This window comes from Giraffa tippelskirchi, chromosome 2 (assembly GCF_054371585.1).
Source record: "Giraffa tippelskirchi isolate mGirTip1 chromosome 2, T2T-mGirTip1v1.2.pri, whole genome shotgun sequence".
NCBI lineage: Eukaryota > Metazoa > Chordata > Mammalia > Artiodactyla > Giraffidae > Giraffa > Giraffa tippelskirchi.
This window is the reverse complement of record NC_137276.1, coordinates 43,740,978-43,761,095: the sequence shown is the minus strand read 5'-3', so window position 1 is coordinate 43,761,095 and position 20,118 is coordinate 43,740,978. Positions and strand designations below refer to the sequence as shown.

Sequence of the window (20,118 nt, the reverse complement as noted above, 5' to 3'; positions counted from 1 at the left end):
CTCAGTTGTGTTTCTTCTATTTATTCAGGTAGAGTTTAGGACCACTGAATTTACAAATTGATAACATTATAATTTATCCTTGAGTTGAGGAAATCAGTTGCGTGTGAATAAAGGCTACAAATTCTGATAAAGGCTTGTGTTGGTTATAGATTGAGTCTCAATAAAGTTTGGGTTTCTTTGCTTTCTGTTTTTTCTCCACTGCATTCAACATCAAGGTTTAAACCAGGCAGTTTTCTTTTTAGTTTTGGGTGGCAGTGGTAGTGGTGGCTGGAAAGGGGAGACGAATTTCTCATTCACCTTTAAAATGAGAACTTGGCATTCTTCAGAGTGGAGTCTTATTATTCTTCAGAGTGGAGTCACATCTATGAGTGGGTGGTTGGATCTTGCTTCATTCTCTGAGCCACCCAAGACCTCATAAATTAAATTTGAAGTTCACTTGGATCAACAGAAACCCTGTAAGTGAACTTATTACCAATACTAAAGTGTCTAGATTCTTGTTTTCATTTAGTTTTTGACCTTCCTACTTATATTCTTCCTATCTCCTTGACATGTTCAGTCAGTCAGTTCAGTCACTCAGTCGTGACCAATTCTTCTCAACCCCATGGACTGCAGCACGCCAGGCCTTCCTGTCTATTGCCAACTCCCAGAGTTTACGCAAACTCATGTCCATTGAGTCAGTGATGTTATTGAGTCATCCAGCCATCTCATCCTCTGTCATCCCTTTCTCCTCCTGCCTTCAATCTTTCCCAGCATCAAGGTCTTTTCCAATGAGTCAGTTCTTCACATCAGGTGGCCAAAGTATTGGTGTTTCAGCTTCAGCATCGATTCTTAGGGTTGACTGGTTTGATCTTGCAGTCCAAGGTATTATCAAGAGTATTCTCAAACACCACAATTCAAAGGCATCAGTTCTTTGGTGCTCAACTTTCTGTATAATCCAGCTCTCACATCAATACATGACTACTGGAAAAACCATAGCTTTGACAAGGTGGCCCTTTGTGGGCAAAGTAATGTCTCTGCTTTTTAATATACTATCTAAGTTGGTCATAACTTTTCTTCCAAGGAGCAAGTGTCTTTTAATTTCATGGCTCCAGTCACCATCTGCAGTGATTTTGGAGTCCCCCAAAATAAAGTCTGTCACTATTTCCACTGTTTCCCTATCTATTTGCCATGAAATGATAGGACCAGATGTTATGAACTTAGTTTTCTGAATGTTAAGTTTTAAGCCAACTTTTTCACTCTCCTCTTTCACTTTCAAGAGGCTCTTTAGTTCTTATTTGCTTTCCGCCATAAGAGTGGTGTCACCTGCATATCTGAGGTTATTGATATTTCTGCCAGCAATCTTGATTCCAGCTCGTGCTTCATACAGCCCAGCGTTTCTCATGACGCACTCTGCATATAAGTTAAATAAGCAGGGTGGCAATATTTAGCCTTGATGTACTCCTTTTCCTATTATCTAGCCTTCAGTGTTGTTTTCACTGGAATTTTAGTTCTGCTGCTTAGTCTGACATATTGAATGCAGTGATTATAATATAGGTTTTAGCGTGAGATCTACTCAACTTTGCTATCAACTATCTTTATGATGTGAGGGCTTCCCTGGTGGTTTAGAGAGTAAAGAGTATGCCTGCAATGTGAGATACCTGGGTTCTATCCCTGGGTCAGGAAGATCCCCTGGAGAAGGAAATGGCAACCCACTCCAGTATTCTTGCCTGGAAAATCCCATGAATGGAGGAGGCTGGTGGGCTACAGTCCATGGGATCACAAAGAGACGGACACGACTGAGCAACTAACACACGTTTATGATTGTGAGCCAATCACTGATCTCTCTGAGCCTCCATCTCTGTACCTATAAATTAATAGCAATAAAACTTGCTGAGTAGAAAGGATGACATGATATTATGCATGAAAAGTATTTACACAGCCCCTGGGCAATCATAATTGGTCAATAAATGTTAGCTCACCAAAGCAGCAATAACATGACATTATATAAGTAACGCAAAAAGACCTTGTGTTTTGAAGAGCACTTTACTGGTTGCTAATCTAAGTGTGACCCAGCCTCAGTCACTGGCTTTAACTGAACCCTCTGCAGTTCAAATCCATGTTGTGCAAGGGTCAACTGTATATAAGTTTTGGTCTAAAACCATGTGTTTGTTGAAAATTAAATAGACAAATTTAAACTTGAAAATCCTTTAAACTGGTCATAAGTAGAGTACCTATGGAATTTTTATCAATCACATTTTAACTTGCTAGTTTCAACTGAATGTGAGAGAGAGGGGAGAGATTTAAAAGAATGCTAATGATCCTGGCAACTATCTTCATAACTGTATTCTTAAATGAGATCTTTTCAGATTCCAAAGAGGATCAAATCTATCAAAAGAATCAGAAATTTTAAGTGGAGCCATTACAGATAGCATATATATGACAGTAGTTTTATATAGTTGAAAAAAACTAAAAAACACCAAAGATGCAGACTCACAGATATAGAGAACAATCCAGTGGTTACCAGTGCTGAGGGGAAAGGAGAGAAGGACGATGTAGGAGTAGAAGGGAAAAAAATGGGTCATTATGGAATTATATCTTTTTTTCTTTTTTTGCCTTTTCATACTGTTCATGGGGTTCTCAAGGCAAAAATATTGAAGTGGTTTGCCATTTCCTTCTCCAGTGGACCACGTTTGGTCAGAACTCTCCACCATGACCTGTCCATCTTGGATGGCCCTGTATGGCACAGCTCATAGTTTCATTGAGTTAGGTAAGACTGAGGTCCATGTGATCAGTTTGATTAGACAGCATATTAAAAAGCAGAGACATCACTTTGCCAACAAAGGGCCATCTAGTCAGAGCTATGGTTTTTCCAGTAGTCATGTATGGATGTGAGAGTTGGACTATAAAGAAAGCTGAGCACTGAAGAATTGATGCTTTTGAACTGTGGTGTTGGAGAAGACTCTTGAGAATCCCCTGGACTGCCAGGAGATCAAACCAGTCAACTCTAAAGGAAATCAGTCCTGAATATTCATTGGAAGAACCGATGCTGAAGCTGAAACTCCAATACTTTGGCCACCTGATGTGAAGAACTGATTCATTGGAAAAGACCCTGATGCTGGGAAAGACTGAAGGCAGAAGGAGAAGGGGAGGACAGAGGATGAGATGGTTGGATGGCATCATTGACTCAATGGACATGAGTTTGAACAAGCTCCAGGAGTTGATGACGGACAGGGAAGTCTGGTGTGTTGCATTCCATGGGGTCACAAAGAGTCAGACATGACTGAGCGACTGAACTGAAATGAACTGAACTGATGGGATTATAGAAAATAATCTGTGTGAAAGTTTTGTAGAATTTAAGAAATCTTTCATTTAAGTAAAAAAAAAATAGTCCAGTAAACATGATTTTTTTTTTTAATTCTGTATCTCACTTTCGGTAATTTGCTCCTAATGTATGAGGGAAAGTTATGGTTAAAATATACTTCTGAGTTACCCAAACTTTTGCATTAAATGATTATTTGTTTCAGGAAAGTTATATTTAAAAACACGTTAATCTGTTAAGGCAAAATATGCCACTATAATAATTTAGTAAATTAGGAATACAGCAAACCAAAATTACATGTTTATTGAAATCGGAAGTAATCAGTAAGAACAGTGCAAAGAAGCTTAATATACAAAGCAATCAAAACAATCAAAATGATTTTGCTATAACTGCCTTTTCTTTTCTTTTCTACTGTGTTACAGAGTTCCTTTTAAAATATTAAGGTTTGGAATGTTACAATAAAAAAACTGAGTAGGAGTTAGACAAAAAATAGACCATAAATTATGATCCCATTAACATAACATTTAAAAATAAGCATAATTGATCAATGGTATTGATAATCAGGGTAGTGGTTTCTCTAGGGAACAGAATATGGCTGGAAGGATATGATGAACATTCTGGGATGCTGGTAATGTTTTATTTTTTGATGTAGGTGCTGGCTCATTGGATGTGTATATTCTGCAATTTTTTTATTGAACTGTTTATTTATGATTTGTACATGTTTTGTGCCAGTTTCTTATACCTCAGTAAAGTTTCATTGATGGTAAAAAGTTTATTTCAAAGAAAATACTCATGTTAATCATAAGTGAAAGAATAATATTCAACCATATTTTTGAGTGATTCAGTATATCTTAAATTTGCTCCTAGTATATGAAAGAAATATCTTTGATTACTTAATCCAAACTCATTTTAATTTTAATTAGGAATGTGCTTTTTATTTCTTACTCTATACCTTGTTAAATGAATAAAATCTTGGGTTTAAAGCTTAAAAATAAACACTGTGATAACTATTTTTTCTTTCTTTTTTTTCTTTATGTGGTGATAATGTGACCTATATTGGAATCTAATTCCTATTCCTCTAATACAGAAATGAAGCTCTGCCATTATGTAAAATATACAGGGCATTTAAAAAGATGAACTGGTAGTTCGAGCTTGTCCTATTCTAAAACTGAGAATTTTAATTTTTGAATTTCAAGAAATATTTTATCCCAAGGGAAAGTATCTGGATTTTTTTTACTTCAAGTTACCTTGTCCAGCAGAGTTATCCTGAAATGTTTTAAATGGTTAAGTACATATATAGCATTTAAAGTTAGAGATTCAAACTTTTGAATTTTGTGCTGAATCTCAACACACATTTTCTATTATTGTAATTATTTGTAGCCAAACTTTGCCACTTACTTTGTAGCCTTTAGTTTTTCAAATTTAATACAAAATTCACATTTCACTTCCTCAGTCACAATAGCCTCATTTCAAGTGTTCAGTGGCTTGTGACTACTCCATTGGACAGAGGACATTTAGAGCATTTCTATCATTGCCAAAAGTTCTGTTGGACAACGCTAATATAAGTGCTAGAATAATATATTCCTTGGAGAATTTTATTTTTGTTAAACAAAATTACTTTTATAGAATTCTTAGCATTGTAATGATGAATCATAAATGCTCGATATCTGATATTTAATAATAATATTTAAAAATAAGAATAATCAGATAATAATAATTATAATTAAAATTTAAATGTTACATATCTAGTATCACAAATAAAGTTATATAGCCTTGTATAAATTCACTAAAACTATCATATCCACCATTCCTCTTTCAGATGTTTCACTCTGACAAATTGGCAGTTTGAAAAATTTCCCTGAAGTAGAAACAAAAGAGCCAGGTTAATATTACTATGCTCCCAGGTTTATTTTTCAAAAAAAAAATATTCTAAGCAACTATTTGTTTTTAATTTCTAAGTGTGAAGAAACCTTAACATGTAGATCATAAGTACCTACAATCAGGGACAAATCAGGTTAATCAGGATACAAGCTGATGAAAAAAGAAGCTGCATTAGTATTCTAATACTCTCTTAGGATATGGCATTTACTACTCAGGATCTCTTCATATAACTCTAGACTTATAAAAGCTCTAAATACTGTACTGGTGTCATCTGAAATATTTTAGTGCATTACTTTAATTTTTTTTTTTTCCTTTTAGGAAATAGATCAAAATCACAATTACATGCTATGCCTACCACACAAGACAATGGTTAGCTAAACAGTCCCATCCTTAAACCAATTTGGATCTCAGCCCAGTGCTGATCCCATTAAACATGCCAGTCAAAACACTTGGTTCATCAGTGGGACTGAGTTAGTGTCTCTGTCCTTTGTATTCACAGTTCAGTAGTCATTATCCTTCTCATATACATAGTCTATACATCTATATAATGGTACCTAGAAAAATATAACTTTAGAAGGACTTTATTGTGTTATTGTTACCCAAGAAACAGCAGTCTTGCAACCAGAAATAAGCTCTTTCATAAAGGTTATTTCTTTCCAGCTTATTTATAACCTGTGCTTTTTCCCTCCTAGGCGACTGATAAAGATACTGGCAATTATAGCGCCATGGCATACAGACTCATAATACCACCAATTAAAGAAGGAAAGGAAGGATTCGTGGTGGAAACATACACAGGGCTTATCAAAACGGCTATGCTCTTCCATAACATGAGGCGGTCTTACTTTAAGTTTCAAATCATCGCAACTGACAACTATGGGAGGGGACTAAGTGGCAAAGCAGATGTTCTGGTGAGTAGTTAAAACTTCAGGTAAAGGGGGTATGTGCAGCACTAGCCAGGGGTCAATGTTTTAACACCTAGAACTTTTAAATATTGGAAATAGGTTTTCTAAAACATAATGTAGATTAACTTTCATCCCGGTTGTTACTACATATAGTTTAGAATATTAAAAAATTAGAGCTTTATGGTGGTTTACTTTTTTGACATTTCAGAAATTAATCATATTGTTTTTGAATATGACTGTGACAGCATTGTCTTAAGCACTGGTTTTCTGTTTGGTCTGCAGATCTCATTTTTAATATAAAGTTGGCTGGAGCTACTTACAATTTTAAAATGCTTCACAGAGTTGTGCTGTAGAAATTAAAATGTATGAAACTTTCATTACTATTTAAATTACTTTTAGGCCTTTTGTAATTAAGGAAACAAAAAAATGTATCAGAGCAAATTTATGTTCCAGCAGGAGTGATCTCCTACTTTTACCAAACTTCTCATTGATGACATTGGTGACCCTTGACTAAGCTATCAATATATTTGGCTTCAGTCAATAATCACTTTTCTATTCTGCTTTGTAGGCTGTACACAAGCTCAGTGGTAGGTTATTACTAAGGACAGTCTGATATTGACATTTATTCAAAATACTCAACACCAAAGCATCTATCCTATGGAATTGCTACTTTAGAAGTGTAGATTATTTAGACTGTTTTTTCTGATAAAACTAGTAAAAGTTATAAATATCATTGTTACTGGAAATATTTGTCACATAAAGACGGACTCCAGTATAATTTTTCTTTTGCTGTTTATACTTTATTAAATCTTAAATTTCCACTGTTGTCACTTAGTTATCAGGACAAGATTAAACATCAAATAGATGCAATAGCTCAGTTCATAAAGAATCCACCTGCAATGCAGAAGACCCTGGTTCCACTCCTGGGTTGGGAAGATCCCCTGGAGAAGGGAAAGGCTACCCACTCCAGTATTCTGGTCTGGTGAATTCCATGGACTACCATCCATGGGGTCGCAAAGAGTTAGACACAACTGAGCGACTTTCGCTCACTCAGATGCAACATAAACCAAATATTTTTCTTCTTAGATAATGGTGAAGACCAATCACCATGATTATGATGGATATGAAGGCCAGAACATTCTCATTTATAACAAAGGCCAATGTAAGCGAAAAAGCTTTTGATATACAAAATATTAAGGTTGGCATAGATTTTTTTAAATCAAAGTAAGATCTGTAAACCTTATATAAAGTCATATTGTCATTTTTCTTCCTGTTAAGGATGAATAATAAAGCTACTACACTAAGTATAATTAAAATATTGTAAGAACATAAAAAGAATATAACTATATAAGTTATCTATATAATATGTACATAAGCAATGTTAAGTTTGGGGGTTTCTTATTTGGACTCTATAAACTCTAGTGTGGAAATTTAAGATATACCTCTAAAATTATCCAAAACATATTTAGAAAGATTCAGTTCAAAATAATCATAATGTGATATATTTGTAAATCACAATATTTATACAAGGAAATCTTCCTAGCAAAATATGCTGTTGTTCAGTCACTAAGTCATGTCTGACTCTTTACAACCCCATGGACTGCAGCACACCAGTCTTCCCTGTCCTTCACCATCTCCCAGAGTTTGCTCAAATTCATGCCCGTTGAGTGAATGATGCCATCTAACTATCTCATCCTCTGTCTCTCCCTTCTCTTCCTGCCCTTAGTCTTTCCCAGCATCAGAGTCTTTTCCAATGAGTCGGTTCTTCACATCAGGTCATAATGCATTTGTGATAAAATCTGAAATCCTTTCGGAAAAGAGAAGGAAGACATGGAAAGAAATGACTTATGCAAAGAAAACAACAAGTGCCAGACCAGGAAGGAAGGGAAATCGTGACAGTTCTCAACAACTGACAGATATTTACTCAGCTTAGCAAAGTGAGGGAGGAAAAGTGAATGAGACAGGGCTGGAGATGGAAGTATATAAGGTATAGACCATATTGAAAATATTGGAACTTTTCCCCTAAAATTAATGGGAAATCATTGAAAAAAATTTAGTAAGAGTGAATGAAGATACAGTTTTTAACTTTGATAAAACTTTCTTGCTTAGTGCAAATCTGATTCTCCCCTGAGGACACTACTTTTGCTGCTGCCTCCTCAAGCAGAAGCTTTTGTTTGTATTTTTTTCTGTTTTTGTCAGTCTTCATCCTACCTGCTGGCAGAGTAGGATCCTCAGTGTACAACATCATTGCTTATAAGCCCTCCTTCCTTCCTAAGAATCAGCCTTGATTTTCATCATATGACTGTCACTAACTGCCTCACTTCATTGCTGGGACTCCCAAGCCTTGGTCAATTCCCAATATATCTCAATGAGTTTGGCTCCCGAGTTACTATTACTTTCTCCAACAATCCTCCTACATTTTGACAATTTCATTATACACAGAGAGGATTCTTCCAATATCCTGAACTCACAATTCCTTGAATGCCTTTCCTCTAATGGCTTTACTTTTCATCCTATTGCAACCACTTAAAACCTGAGTTATTTTTTGCCATTGCCACTTATGACACTCCGTCTATAGCCTCCATTTCAAACCACCCACTCTTTGACCATCATTTCCTTTTCCAGGGAATCTGCCCAACCCAGAGATCAAATCTGTAATCTCCTGCATTGTAGGCAGATTCTCACTGCTGAGCCATCAGGGAAGCCCTCTCTTAAACACCTTTTAAATAAAAATTTCTCTCCCAACACTCATCCAAAACTGCTTATGCCAACATCATCAATGATTTTCACTTATTAAAAGCACTGGTATTCTGAATCTTCATCTTATTTGAACCATTAACTACCTTTGGTTGATTGTTACCTTTACTAGGCTTCCAGGCCACCTTTCTCTCTTCTTTATCTCTTCCCTCACTGTTCAGTCCTTCTCAGTCTTTTTTGCTGTCATTTTCTTTTCCTGACCCTTTAGTCAATGCTTCTTAGGGTTCAGACATTAATTCTCTTTTCTATCGTAACTCAATGACTCACTAAACTCATTCAGTCCCACAACATTAAAAGATCATCTATATATATTAAAAAATTTCAAATTTATGTCTTCACCCTGAAGCTCATTCCTGAATAGCAAATCCATGTATCAAAATATACATGCAGGTATACTTGAATGTCTACTAAAGACCTATTTAATGTTTGCTAAACTAATCTCCTCTTCCTCATCACATCTCTTCCATCTATAGTCTTCACAATTTTGCTTGGTGACCAAATGAACTTTGAATTCCTTGTGTGTGTGTGTGTGTGTGTGTGTGTGTATGTGAGTGTGCTTGGTCATTTTCAACTCTTTGTGACCCCACAGACCTGTATCCTGCCAGGCTCCTCTGTCCATGTATTTTCCTTAGTCTATTAATTCCTTTCTCTACTTAATCACACATTTAATTCCTGAGTAAATATTGTTGTATACATGTATATATATACACTGTAACATACATATACTTCATATGTGTGTTATCTTCACATTTTTCAATACTTCTATTGTTACAGTTTGATTGACTCACTTGCATCATTGCACAAACTCACTAACTTGCTCGTATACTTTCTTTCTCGCCCTGCTAAAGTCTGGCTTTAATATTGCAAGTAAAGTGATATCTTAAAATGTAATTCAGGTCCTGTTATCTATCTGCTCAGAACTTTCTAATATCAGCCTGATTCTTTCAGAGAAATTCTTAGATTATAGAAGACTACAAGGGCCTTGGTAATCTGACCTCCAATGATCCAATTTCTACTCTTCTCCCTGTAACTCTTTTAAACCTAATAATATTGGCCAGTTTGCTATTCCTCCAGTAGCCACAAATGCTCTCAATTTAGAGAATTTTACACTGGGATTCCCTTGTGGTTCAGCTGGTAAAGAATCTGCCTGCAATGCAGGAGACCTGGATTCGATCCCTGGGGTGGGAAGATCCCCTGGAGAAGGAAATGGCTACCCACTCCAGTATTCAGACCTAGAGAATTCTATGGACTGTATAGTCCATGGGGTCGCAAAGAGTCAGACATAACTGAGCAACTTTCACTTTCACTACCTACAATGTTCTTTCCTCACATTGTTCAGGACTAGCTCTCTTATCTCTTCTAAATATTTATAACAATTCATTTCACAATGGAGCGTACTCTCATCATCCTAGTTAATACTGCAACATACTGCATCACTGTATATTTCATTGTTGCTTTCTTTTTTTTATAATGGGCTTATCATATTCATGGTTTTTCCTCAGAAAAACTCTATAAGGACATTTTAAGAAATTTATTTAATTTAATCCCTAATGTATCTCAAGCACCAAGAATAATTCCTGTCATAGATTGAGTACTAAATTCCTATGTGTTCAGTGAATGAATGGCCCATCTCTTGCAGTGTAAGTTAGCAGTTCTCACAGAGTGGTCTATGAAAACCTGTATGCATGCTTAGTCACTTCAGTCATGTCTGACTCTTTGTGGCCCTATGGACTGTAGTCTGCCAGGCTCCTCTGTCCAGGGGATTCTCTAGGCAAGGATACTGGAGTGGGTTGCCATTGGCTTCTCCACCATGAAAACCTGAGGGTCCCCCAAATCATTTCAGAGTCCATGAGATTAAAACTCTTTTCATAAAGATATTGGGACAAGGTTTGCCTTTTTACTATGTTGCATTTGCCCTGCCGCTCCCATTGTATCCTTCATAGCCATACATAAACAGGAAAAAAAAAAAAGCCTGTTTCAACTAAGAATGTCCTTATTTAGGCGGTAAAACTTGTTACTTTTAACAAATATCAACTCTTGACTAAAAAATTTTTCAATATTTTCTGTAATAAAATAAGAAGCAGGTATAAAGTACTTCTGATGTGTGTGAAAGTTTCATGGCTGTCTCAGAGAAAAGCTCTATGCAAGCTGCATTAGAAAAACGCTATGCTTTTTTCAAGGAATAGGTTTTTATCTGAAAAAAAATAACAGAGATAAAATATGGTTATTCAGACTTTTGATGGGCATTTACACAAAAATAAATGAGGTGAGACTGTCAATTCAAGGAAAACAACTGACAGTGTTTGTTGTTAATGATGATATTCAAGCCTTCAAGTACAAATTAGTATATTGGGAAGCATGTGTTCACCACTGTGAGTTTGACAGCTTGCCATAACTGAGAGATTTTTCTGATGAGATCAGTGGTAATATTAAAGAATGTTATCATATGTGAAACGAATCGCCAGTCCAGGTTCAATGCATGATACAGGGTGCTCGGGGCTGGTGCACCAGGATGACCTGGAGGGATGGGATGGGGAGGGAGGTGGAAGGGGGGTTCTGGAAGGGGAAAACATGTACACACACACAAAAAAAAGTAAAAAAAAAAAGAATGTGATTTTTTTTCTTGGTCTTATGTAATGTAATGTGTCAATATTTGAAAAACTGGCAATATTTTCAGTGAACCAATATTTTCCAAATGACCAATGCAAGATGTTTTAAAAAATTCGTAGGCAAAAGATCCATTCAATGTGCAAGACAGATAAAGTTATTTTAGTGTAACTGAACATGATTTTTAGATTTTACATTGAAACTAATCTTGAAGAAATTACCACTTGAGTTTTACTTGAGTTTGCAGACAACATACACAATCATTTGAAAGGAAAAAAAAAGTACTTAAGATACCTCCTCTTTTTCAAGAAAAGTGAGATTGAACCAAGGACCAGTTAGGAAGAAACAGTGACCAGACCAAGCAGAAAACTGTGTGAACCTCTAGAATTTTGCTGTCCATTGTGTTAATTCTTTGTTATATGTGGCTTCTGAACACTTGAAATGTGGTTAGGTTGCATTTAGACATACTGTGTAAAATACACACTAGACTTCAAAGACTTAGTATGAAAAACATGTAAAAATTCTCCTTAATAAGTTTTTTAGTTTTGCTGGTGGCTCAGATGGTAAAGAATCTAACTGCCATGCAGAAGACATGGGTTCGATCTGATCCCTGAGTCAGAAAGATCACATGGAAAAGGGAATGGCAACCAAATCCAGTATTCTGGCCTGAAGAATTCCATGGACAGAGGAGCCTGGCAGGCTACAGTCCATGGGGTCCCCAGAGTCGATCAGGAATGACCCACTAACATTTTCACTTTTTCTAGACAGATTACATATTGGAATGATAATATATTGATTATATTAGGTTAAGTGTATTATTGAGTTAATTTCATTATTTTTTCTCTTCCTATTGTGATTACCAGAAAATTGAAAATTACATATTTGGCTTTTTGTTGTTGTTGTCTCACATTATGTTTATATTGGACTGTACTATCTAAACTATTTAAGAGGTGAATAGAAAAAAAAAGAATTATAAGAGGTTTATGAGAAATAATTTTAAAAGATTTAGAATCTCTGTTTTTGAAATTATGTGTTGCACAAATATTAGTTTTTTCTTTTTTTCTTTCGATTGTACCTAGTAATTTTAATCCATTACAAAACTCAATCCCAAAAATAATTTAAAAAATTGTTTAGAAAAAGTTTCATTAGTAATTAAGGCATAAATAATTAAATGAAGCAATTTTAAAAATTTTGCTATAATAAACTGACGTGCATTTGTGAAAATATTTGTATAAAGGCTCTACTGGAAAAGTAATATAAACAAAATCTAATAATCTTAAACATAAATATCTTTGCAATAGATGATAGAAGAAACCAATGATTCAAGGATATGGAAATTTTTGGAAGATCAAAATTTGAACTGTAATAGTTTGTTGTCTTCATATACACAAAGTATATATTTTCTACATAAACAATATGTATATGTCAATACTTTACGGAGATTTTAAATTTTAAAACTAACTGTTTGAAGGTAAGTCTGAGATAGTTACTTCTAGAGTTAAATGCAGTCTGATTTTTTATTTTATCAGAATTAAAACTGCATTACTTTTTTATTTTAAGTGTGCAAAATCAAGTTTTCAAAATTATTTTCAAAAAGTCTTTTTGAGAAATTATAAGCTTAATGTGTATACATTCCAGAGGACTTTAAATCTTAATTCAGTTTGTTTAATAAATTAAAAATTCTCTTTGAAGTAATTTATCCTTCTGAGTAAAGAGAAACTACTGACAGTCTTTTAAACATAAATGATACAGTTACTTAAAACTTCAAGGCCAAATATGGCTTCCAAATAGAGTCCCCAGCACATGAATTGACTGCATTCCAACATTTTACTTGTAAAACAACTTTCAAAACTCAGAACTTACTTATACAAAAGGAAATTTTACCTTTACCCCATACCGAACAAAACGAACATTCTAGTGCGTCATTGATCTACAATTAGTGGAAATCTCTCAGCCATGTGTAATTAATCTCTGGGTGTTTGTTTTGATAGGCTGACTGTGTAACAGAAAACTCCAAAATTTCAGTGATTTAAACTAACAGGGTTTGTTTTTGCATAACACAATAATGAGAGCATATATGGTCGGGTGATATTCTTCACAGCCCTTGCAAACTGAGATTCAGTGGCTCAGTTTCCTTCCATCATGTGTCTGTGTCCTGCCCTATGGCTTCTTTATTCAAACAGATACTGCCAAAGAAAGGGAAGGTTCACACATGGGATAGATTAAAGAGTATTTATTTCTTCTTTTACACTGACTTCCATTGGTCAGAACTTCATCATATGGTTCCATCAAACTCCAAAAGAAGCTGAGAAATCTGCTCTTATTTAGAAAAGAGTCCATTATTACTATTTGTTTCAGGCTGTTTGTTTTTGATCAATTTTTTTTTTTTAACATTATCTCACCCAGTATTGAAAGAGAAAAAAGGAAGGGAGGAAGAAAAGAAGGAAGAAAGAGAGGGAAGGAAAGAAGAAACAGAGGGAAGGAAGGAAGAAAGGAAACACAGTTTCACAAATCTCATATAGATTTTTCTAGAGATTTTTATCATGTATTTTTACTACTAAAAACTAAAACATAAATCAAAACAAATAACAAAAAATGTTATATGTAATATGTAATGTTAGTCCTTTTCGTTTTTTTATTCAGGAGTGATGCAAAAAGAGTTGCAAAAAGATAGAGTTACAAAAAAACTGTGATAATCCCCTTTTTCTAATGAACTTAGATTTTTTTGTGTGTATGAGGACAAAGTCAAGATTCATGTACATGTTTAAGGAAAATTTAAACATTTGATCCCAGATACCTATAATGAGTTAGAGATACAAGGTTGGAACTGCCAGTGTTAGCAACTTGCTCATAGGTGGTAATAAGATAGACTCCTGGCTCAAAATAGTCTGTCTGCACACATGACTTATTAGGCCCACACTATGATTTGAAAGATTTCAAATTAGTTGTAAATATTTCACTTCTTATCTCTTTCCTTGAAAGACGGAAAACTCCAGCAGGTCTGGACCTGTTTGCCCACATCACAATATTCAGTAGAGATGAGCAGTAGCTGAGTTCTTCAGAGGAGTCATATGCTCTCTGATTTGAGAGACTGCCAATTCTCCCTATTATTTCATACTTTTGACTGCTTTCCTCATTTGCCTGGTCCCTGAAGACATTTGAGCTTATGACTTCTGATAGGGCATCTATGGGCAACTATATGCAGAGAACTTGGAGCTTATATAAAAAAATATTTGTAAACATGAGGTTGAAAGTGAAAGTCTCTCAGTCTTGTTTGACTCTTTGTAACCCCATGGGCTCTATAGTCAATGGAATTCTCCAGGCCAGAATACTGGAATGGGTAGCCTTTCCCTACTCCAGGGTATCTTCCCAGCCCCGGGATCAAACCCAGGTCTCCCTCATTGCAAGTGGATTCTTTACCAGCTGAGCCACCAGGGAAGCCCAAAACATGAAGTTATTCCCTAGCAAAATTATATTCAGATATATAGTGCTGCTGCTGCTGCTGTTGCTGCTGCTACTAAGTTGCTTCAGTCATGTCCGACTCTGTGCGACCCCATAAACGGCAGCCCATCAGGCTCCCCCGTCCCTGGGATTTTCCAGGCAAGAGCACTGGAGTGGGGTGCCATCGCCTTCTCTGATATATAGTGCTAAATATGCCTAATCCAGAGTATTAAATTAATAGTCCTGGTGTATATGCATATACACAATTTTAATTATGTATAATATTAGATACGTATTTTTAATTTGAAAATTTAATATTAAAAACTGCCATTACTGCATGGCAAATAGAAGGGGAAAAGATGGAAGTAGTGACAAATTTCCTCTTCTTGGGCTCCAAATCACTGCGGACTGTGACTGCAGCCAAGAAATCAGCAGACAGTTGCTTCTTGGCAGGAAAGCAATGACAAATCTAGACAGCATGTTGAAAAGCAAAGACATTACTCTGCTGATAAAGGTTTATATAGTCAAGACTATGGTCTTCCCAGTGGGCATGCACGAGTGTGAGTGTTAGACTGTAAAGAAGGCAGAATGCCAAATAATTGCTGCCTTTGAACTGTGGTGCTGGAGAAGACTCCTGAAAATCCCTTGGACAGCAAGGAGATCAAACTAGTCAATCTTAAGGGAGATCAGCCCTGAATATTCACTGGAAGGACTGATGCTGAAGCTGAAGCTCCAGTATTTTGGTCATGTGATGCAAACTGACAACTCATTGGAAAAGACCCTGATGCTTGGAAAGATCGAGGGCAGAAGGGGAGAAGAGGACATCAGAGGATGAGATGGCTGAACAGCATCACCATTGCAATGAACTTGAACTTGCGCAAACTCTGGGACATGGTGAGGGACAGGTAGGCCTGGCGTGCTGCAGTCCATGGGGTCACAAAGAGTCAGACACAACTGGTTGACTGAACATTAGCACTTGTGTATAATATACATGCAGGACAGTACATTTTTTAATGTCTGGGTAATAAAAGAGCACATGTTCTGGAGCCTGTGTTTAATTGGGACCAAGATATTAATGTCTCTTTGTTTTATTAGAGACATTTTAAAATTGGATATTTAAAATTTTTCATATTTAAAAATTGGAATGATACTGTAACTACCTGATACAATGATTTAAGAATTAAATCAGTGTCAATTCCTGTGTGTATGTATATGTTAAGTACTTTCAGTTCTCTCCAACTCTTTGCGACCCTATGGACTGTAGCCCACCGGGCTCCTCTGTCCATGAGATTCTCCTGGCAAGAATACTAGAGTGAGTTGCCATGCCCTTCGCCAGGGGATCTTCCTAACCCAGGGAACGAACCCATGTCTCTTCAAACTCCTGTGTTGGCAGGCGGGTTCTTTACCTGGGAAGCCCATTAATTCCTGTACTTTTGAGCGAAACAGTAAAACATGTATTGTAATCAGAGAATAAATGCTATTATTTCTCTTCCATTTTTCTAAATAAGAACATAGAAAGAACTCTGTAAATATTACATGAAAGAATGGATTCATAAACAGTGGTAAATTAGCTTATTTCAGCCCCGTCTGTAGTTTTTATGTATTGTCATTGTTTTAGTCACTAAGTCGTGTCCAGCTGTTTGTGATCTAACAGACTATAGTCCACCAGGCTTCTTTGTCTGTGGGATTTCCCAGACAAGAATACTGGAGTCGGTTGCCATTTCCTCCTCCAGGGGACCTTCAAGACCTAGAGATCAGATCTGTGTCTCCTGCATTGGCAGGTGTATCCTCTACCAGTGAGCCACCAGGGAAGCCTGAGTTTGTATGTGTATATCTCTTTATCTACACAAAGTTGGCTAATGGAGACATGATTCTGTATTTGGTGATCTCATGGAATGAATTGTTCTAACTATCCATGTCCCAGATTCTTAATGACAATGAATAAAGGATCTTTTAGGATTTATAAAATATAAAAGCTTGGTTTTCCATTTTCCTGAGTGTTCTTAAATAACCCAGTTTTAAAAAAAAAATGTACAAAACCTCATTTGTTTTATGCTTTTGTAAAAGTCAAGAAAACAAATGCAAAACCAACAATAGTCAAAGTCACTTAGGCTTCTATAACATCTAAGTAAGCAACTATTCTGTCATTCCCAACCTGTTCCAACATATATAGCAGAGATTATGTAGTTAGAAATACCATTTATGCTTAAATTGGAAACCACTATGTCTTTGCATAGTGGGAAAGAAAAATGTTAATTTTTGATTATAGAAATGTTAATGAGTAAAAGCCAAATGAATTCTATTTTTGTCTTTCAGGTCTCTGTGGTCAATCAGCTGGATATGCAAGTCATTGTTTCTAATGTGCCCCCTACTCTAGTGGAAAAAAAGATAGAAGACCTTACAGAGTAAGGGTTTTTCTTTACTTATATATTTGTTTTCATACGGCTACAGTTTTTTATTGAATGGCTACAGTTTTTTATTGAATTAGGTCATTTTGATCATTACAACATTCAGACTAAACACACATTTTTAAAAATACCTTCTTAAAATTAAATTAAGTCACTCTTTTATTGAAATAGGTAGCTTCATTTGAAGTTTGTGATGATTATAAGATTCTTCAAATAAGAATAAAAATTAGGTGTGAGATCTTATTATTCAGAATGCTTTGACTGATGGGTCAACATAAACTCAAAATAATGCAATAAGAAATAAGCATAACTATTTGAGTATATATCCTGAGTTTGTGGCTCCAGAGTCTTCAGAAAGCTCATTATCTCTGCAATGCAGCTAGTCCAGGAAATGCTATTTCTCAGAGTGATGTGTCTAAACGGCTGAAGCTTATTCTTTTATAATTTTAAAAGAATGTTAATTCTTTCATATTTTCATTCTAAAATACATGCCATGTCCCTCTGCCTTTTGAACAGTGTATACTCTACATGGCTGAATATGTTAGTGTTGACTCAAAACTGTGATTATGAATTCACAATTTCCTAATATTCCAGATATTATCAAGGATTATTAACATGTCTTTACTAATTCACCCTTAACTACCCTAATCTAGCATGCATTATTTAATAATTTTATAGTGATACTTATTAGTTATTCCTTGTCTTCTATTGAATTCAACTTGACAGATGTCAATTACTATCAATTTGCCTCTTTCAAATAAAACAGCTTTATACTTCTGTGTTGCCAGAAGACAGTGTAGATAGTCAGATAGTTAACCTGTTACTAACTATGTATCAAATAAAATATAATAGGCACTGATTAAGGCATGAGTGACTCTCCTATAATAAGAGCATATGTGCTTTGCAAGAATTACTTCCTGGTGCTTCACAAAATTTAGCGTTTCTTTATCACATAGAACATCCTATGAAAGAGGTGATTATCAACATTTAAGCATGGAATAGCGGTCAGAGAGTATCTTGTTTACTTCTGTAAAAGTGGTTCATATATGCTTAACCTTTATTAAATTGTAGCTGATTAACACCTGAAAAAAGGTAGAATCAATGCTTAGCTGTTTTAATGTCATCTATTGGAACAGGCTTTTTCTGATTACACCATCCAAAAGAGATGACACTCTTTTCAACCCCTGCTTTTGTTCAAAGCATATCTAATATTTATATTATATATCAATTTAACATGAGCTTTATAAAGATAGGAAATCTAATTTTTACTACTATAATTCCAGTTATATAGTAAGCATTTGATGCATTTTCCTGAATGAAAGTTTTATGCAAGCAAAATCATAATGTTCTTTTCTTCATATTGAGACAAAATTTATAAAAACTGAAAATGGCAATGTAAAAGTATAATTTCATAGCAATTATATGATTTATTCCTCTTACATAGATATGAAGATTTGAAAAAGAATAATAAGGCATCTTTGAAAGAAGTTTTGACTTCATATAATATTGTCTTTGAAACACAAGCTTGGGCAAATAGTTTAATCTTCCCCAGACTTATTACTTCCCTGGTGGCTCAGATGGTAAAGCATCTGCCTACAATGCAGGAGATCCGGGTTCAATCCCTGGGTCAAGAAAATCTCCTGGCAAAGGAAATGGCAACTCACTCCAGTATTCTTGCCTGGAAAATCCCATGGACGGTGGAACCTGGTAGGCTACAGTCCATGGGGTCGCAGAGTTGGACACGACTGAGCGACTTCAATTTCAATTTCCCCAGACTCAATTTCACCATTGTTGACAAGATAAAACTCCTTTCATAGAATATTGTGAGAACTAGATAATATAAGCCATCTAGGACTCTTCTGCTGCTGCTAAGTCACTTCAGTCATGTCCAACTCTCTGCGACCCCATAGACGGCAGCCCACCAGGATCCCCCGTCCCTGGGATTCTCCAGGCCAGAGCACTGGAGTGGGTTGCCATTTCCTTCTCCAATGCAGGAAAGTGAAAATGAAAGTGAAGTAGCTCAGTCACGTCTGACTCATAGCAACCCCATGGACTGCAGCCCACCAGGCTCCTCTGTCCATGGGATTTTCCAGGCAAGACTACCGGAGTGGGTTGCCATTGCCTTCTCTGAGGACTCTTCTAGGACTATGAAAATTGTAAACATTCAATGAACAATAGATATTCTATGCAAATCAGGTTAGTGACCCAAAGTCAGTAGGGTAAGGCAGAGAGATCTCAGAGTTTTGGCATGTTCTATTCAAAGAATATAATTTAGTAATGGAGGTCAGATTATGGATTATGGGTTCAAGCAAATAAGTTTGATGTCAATCTTGTGTTCCTTTAGATAGAATTAAACATAAATTTGTGGGATTCCCCTGATGGCTCAGTGGGTAAAGAATCCACCTGCAATACAGGAGACACAATGACTCCGTTTTGATCCCTGGACTGGGAAGATACCCTGGAGAAGGAAAATGGCACCCCTGCTCCTGTATTCTTGCTTGAAAAATCCCATGGACACAGGAGCCTACCAGGCTACAGTCCAAAGGGTCACAAAGAGTCGGGCATGACTGAGTGACTAAGCACATAAGTAAACCTAAATTTGCTAGTGCAGTGAGCATAGCAGGTGCATGCCAGATTCTCTTTTACAGGCTGTCTTTGTTTGTTTGTTTTTTACAATCTGTGTTAATTTAGAGATTTTTAAGGACAAAAATTTTGGATCCCTTTTTAAAAAGAGACTTTTTCCAGGAAAGTTATATGTCATTGTAAAATAGAGCAGAAGATACAGAGAAGGCCCATATACTTCTCCTTCCACCCCCCCCCACAC

The 20,118-nt window shown here is 35.9% G+C and overlaps 1 protein-coding gene across 14 annotated transcripts in view; it reads left to right on the top strand.

Moving 5' to 3' along the window:
* PCDH15 (protocadherin related 15) overlaps positions 1–20,118 on the top strand; it is a 797,082-nt gene that overhangs the window by 725,640 nt on the left and 51,324 nt on the right. For all 14 annotated transcript variants that reach the window (XM_081573683.1, XM_081573682.1, XM_081573681.1 and 11 more), the window contains 2 exons: positions 5,872–6,087; positions 17,203–17,291. In XM_081573683.1, the coding sequence (XP_081429809.1) occupies positions 5,872–6,087; positions 17,203–17,291 (305 nt within the window). The remainder of the gene's footprint in view (positions 1–5,871; positions 6,088–17,202; positions 17,292–20,118) is intronic.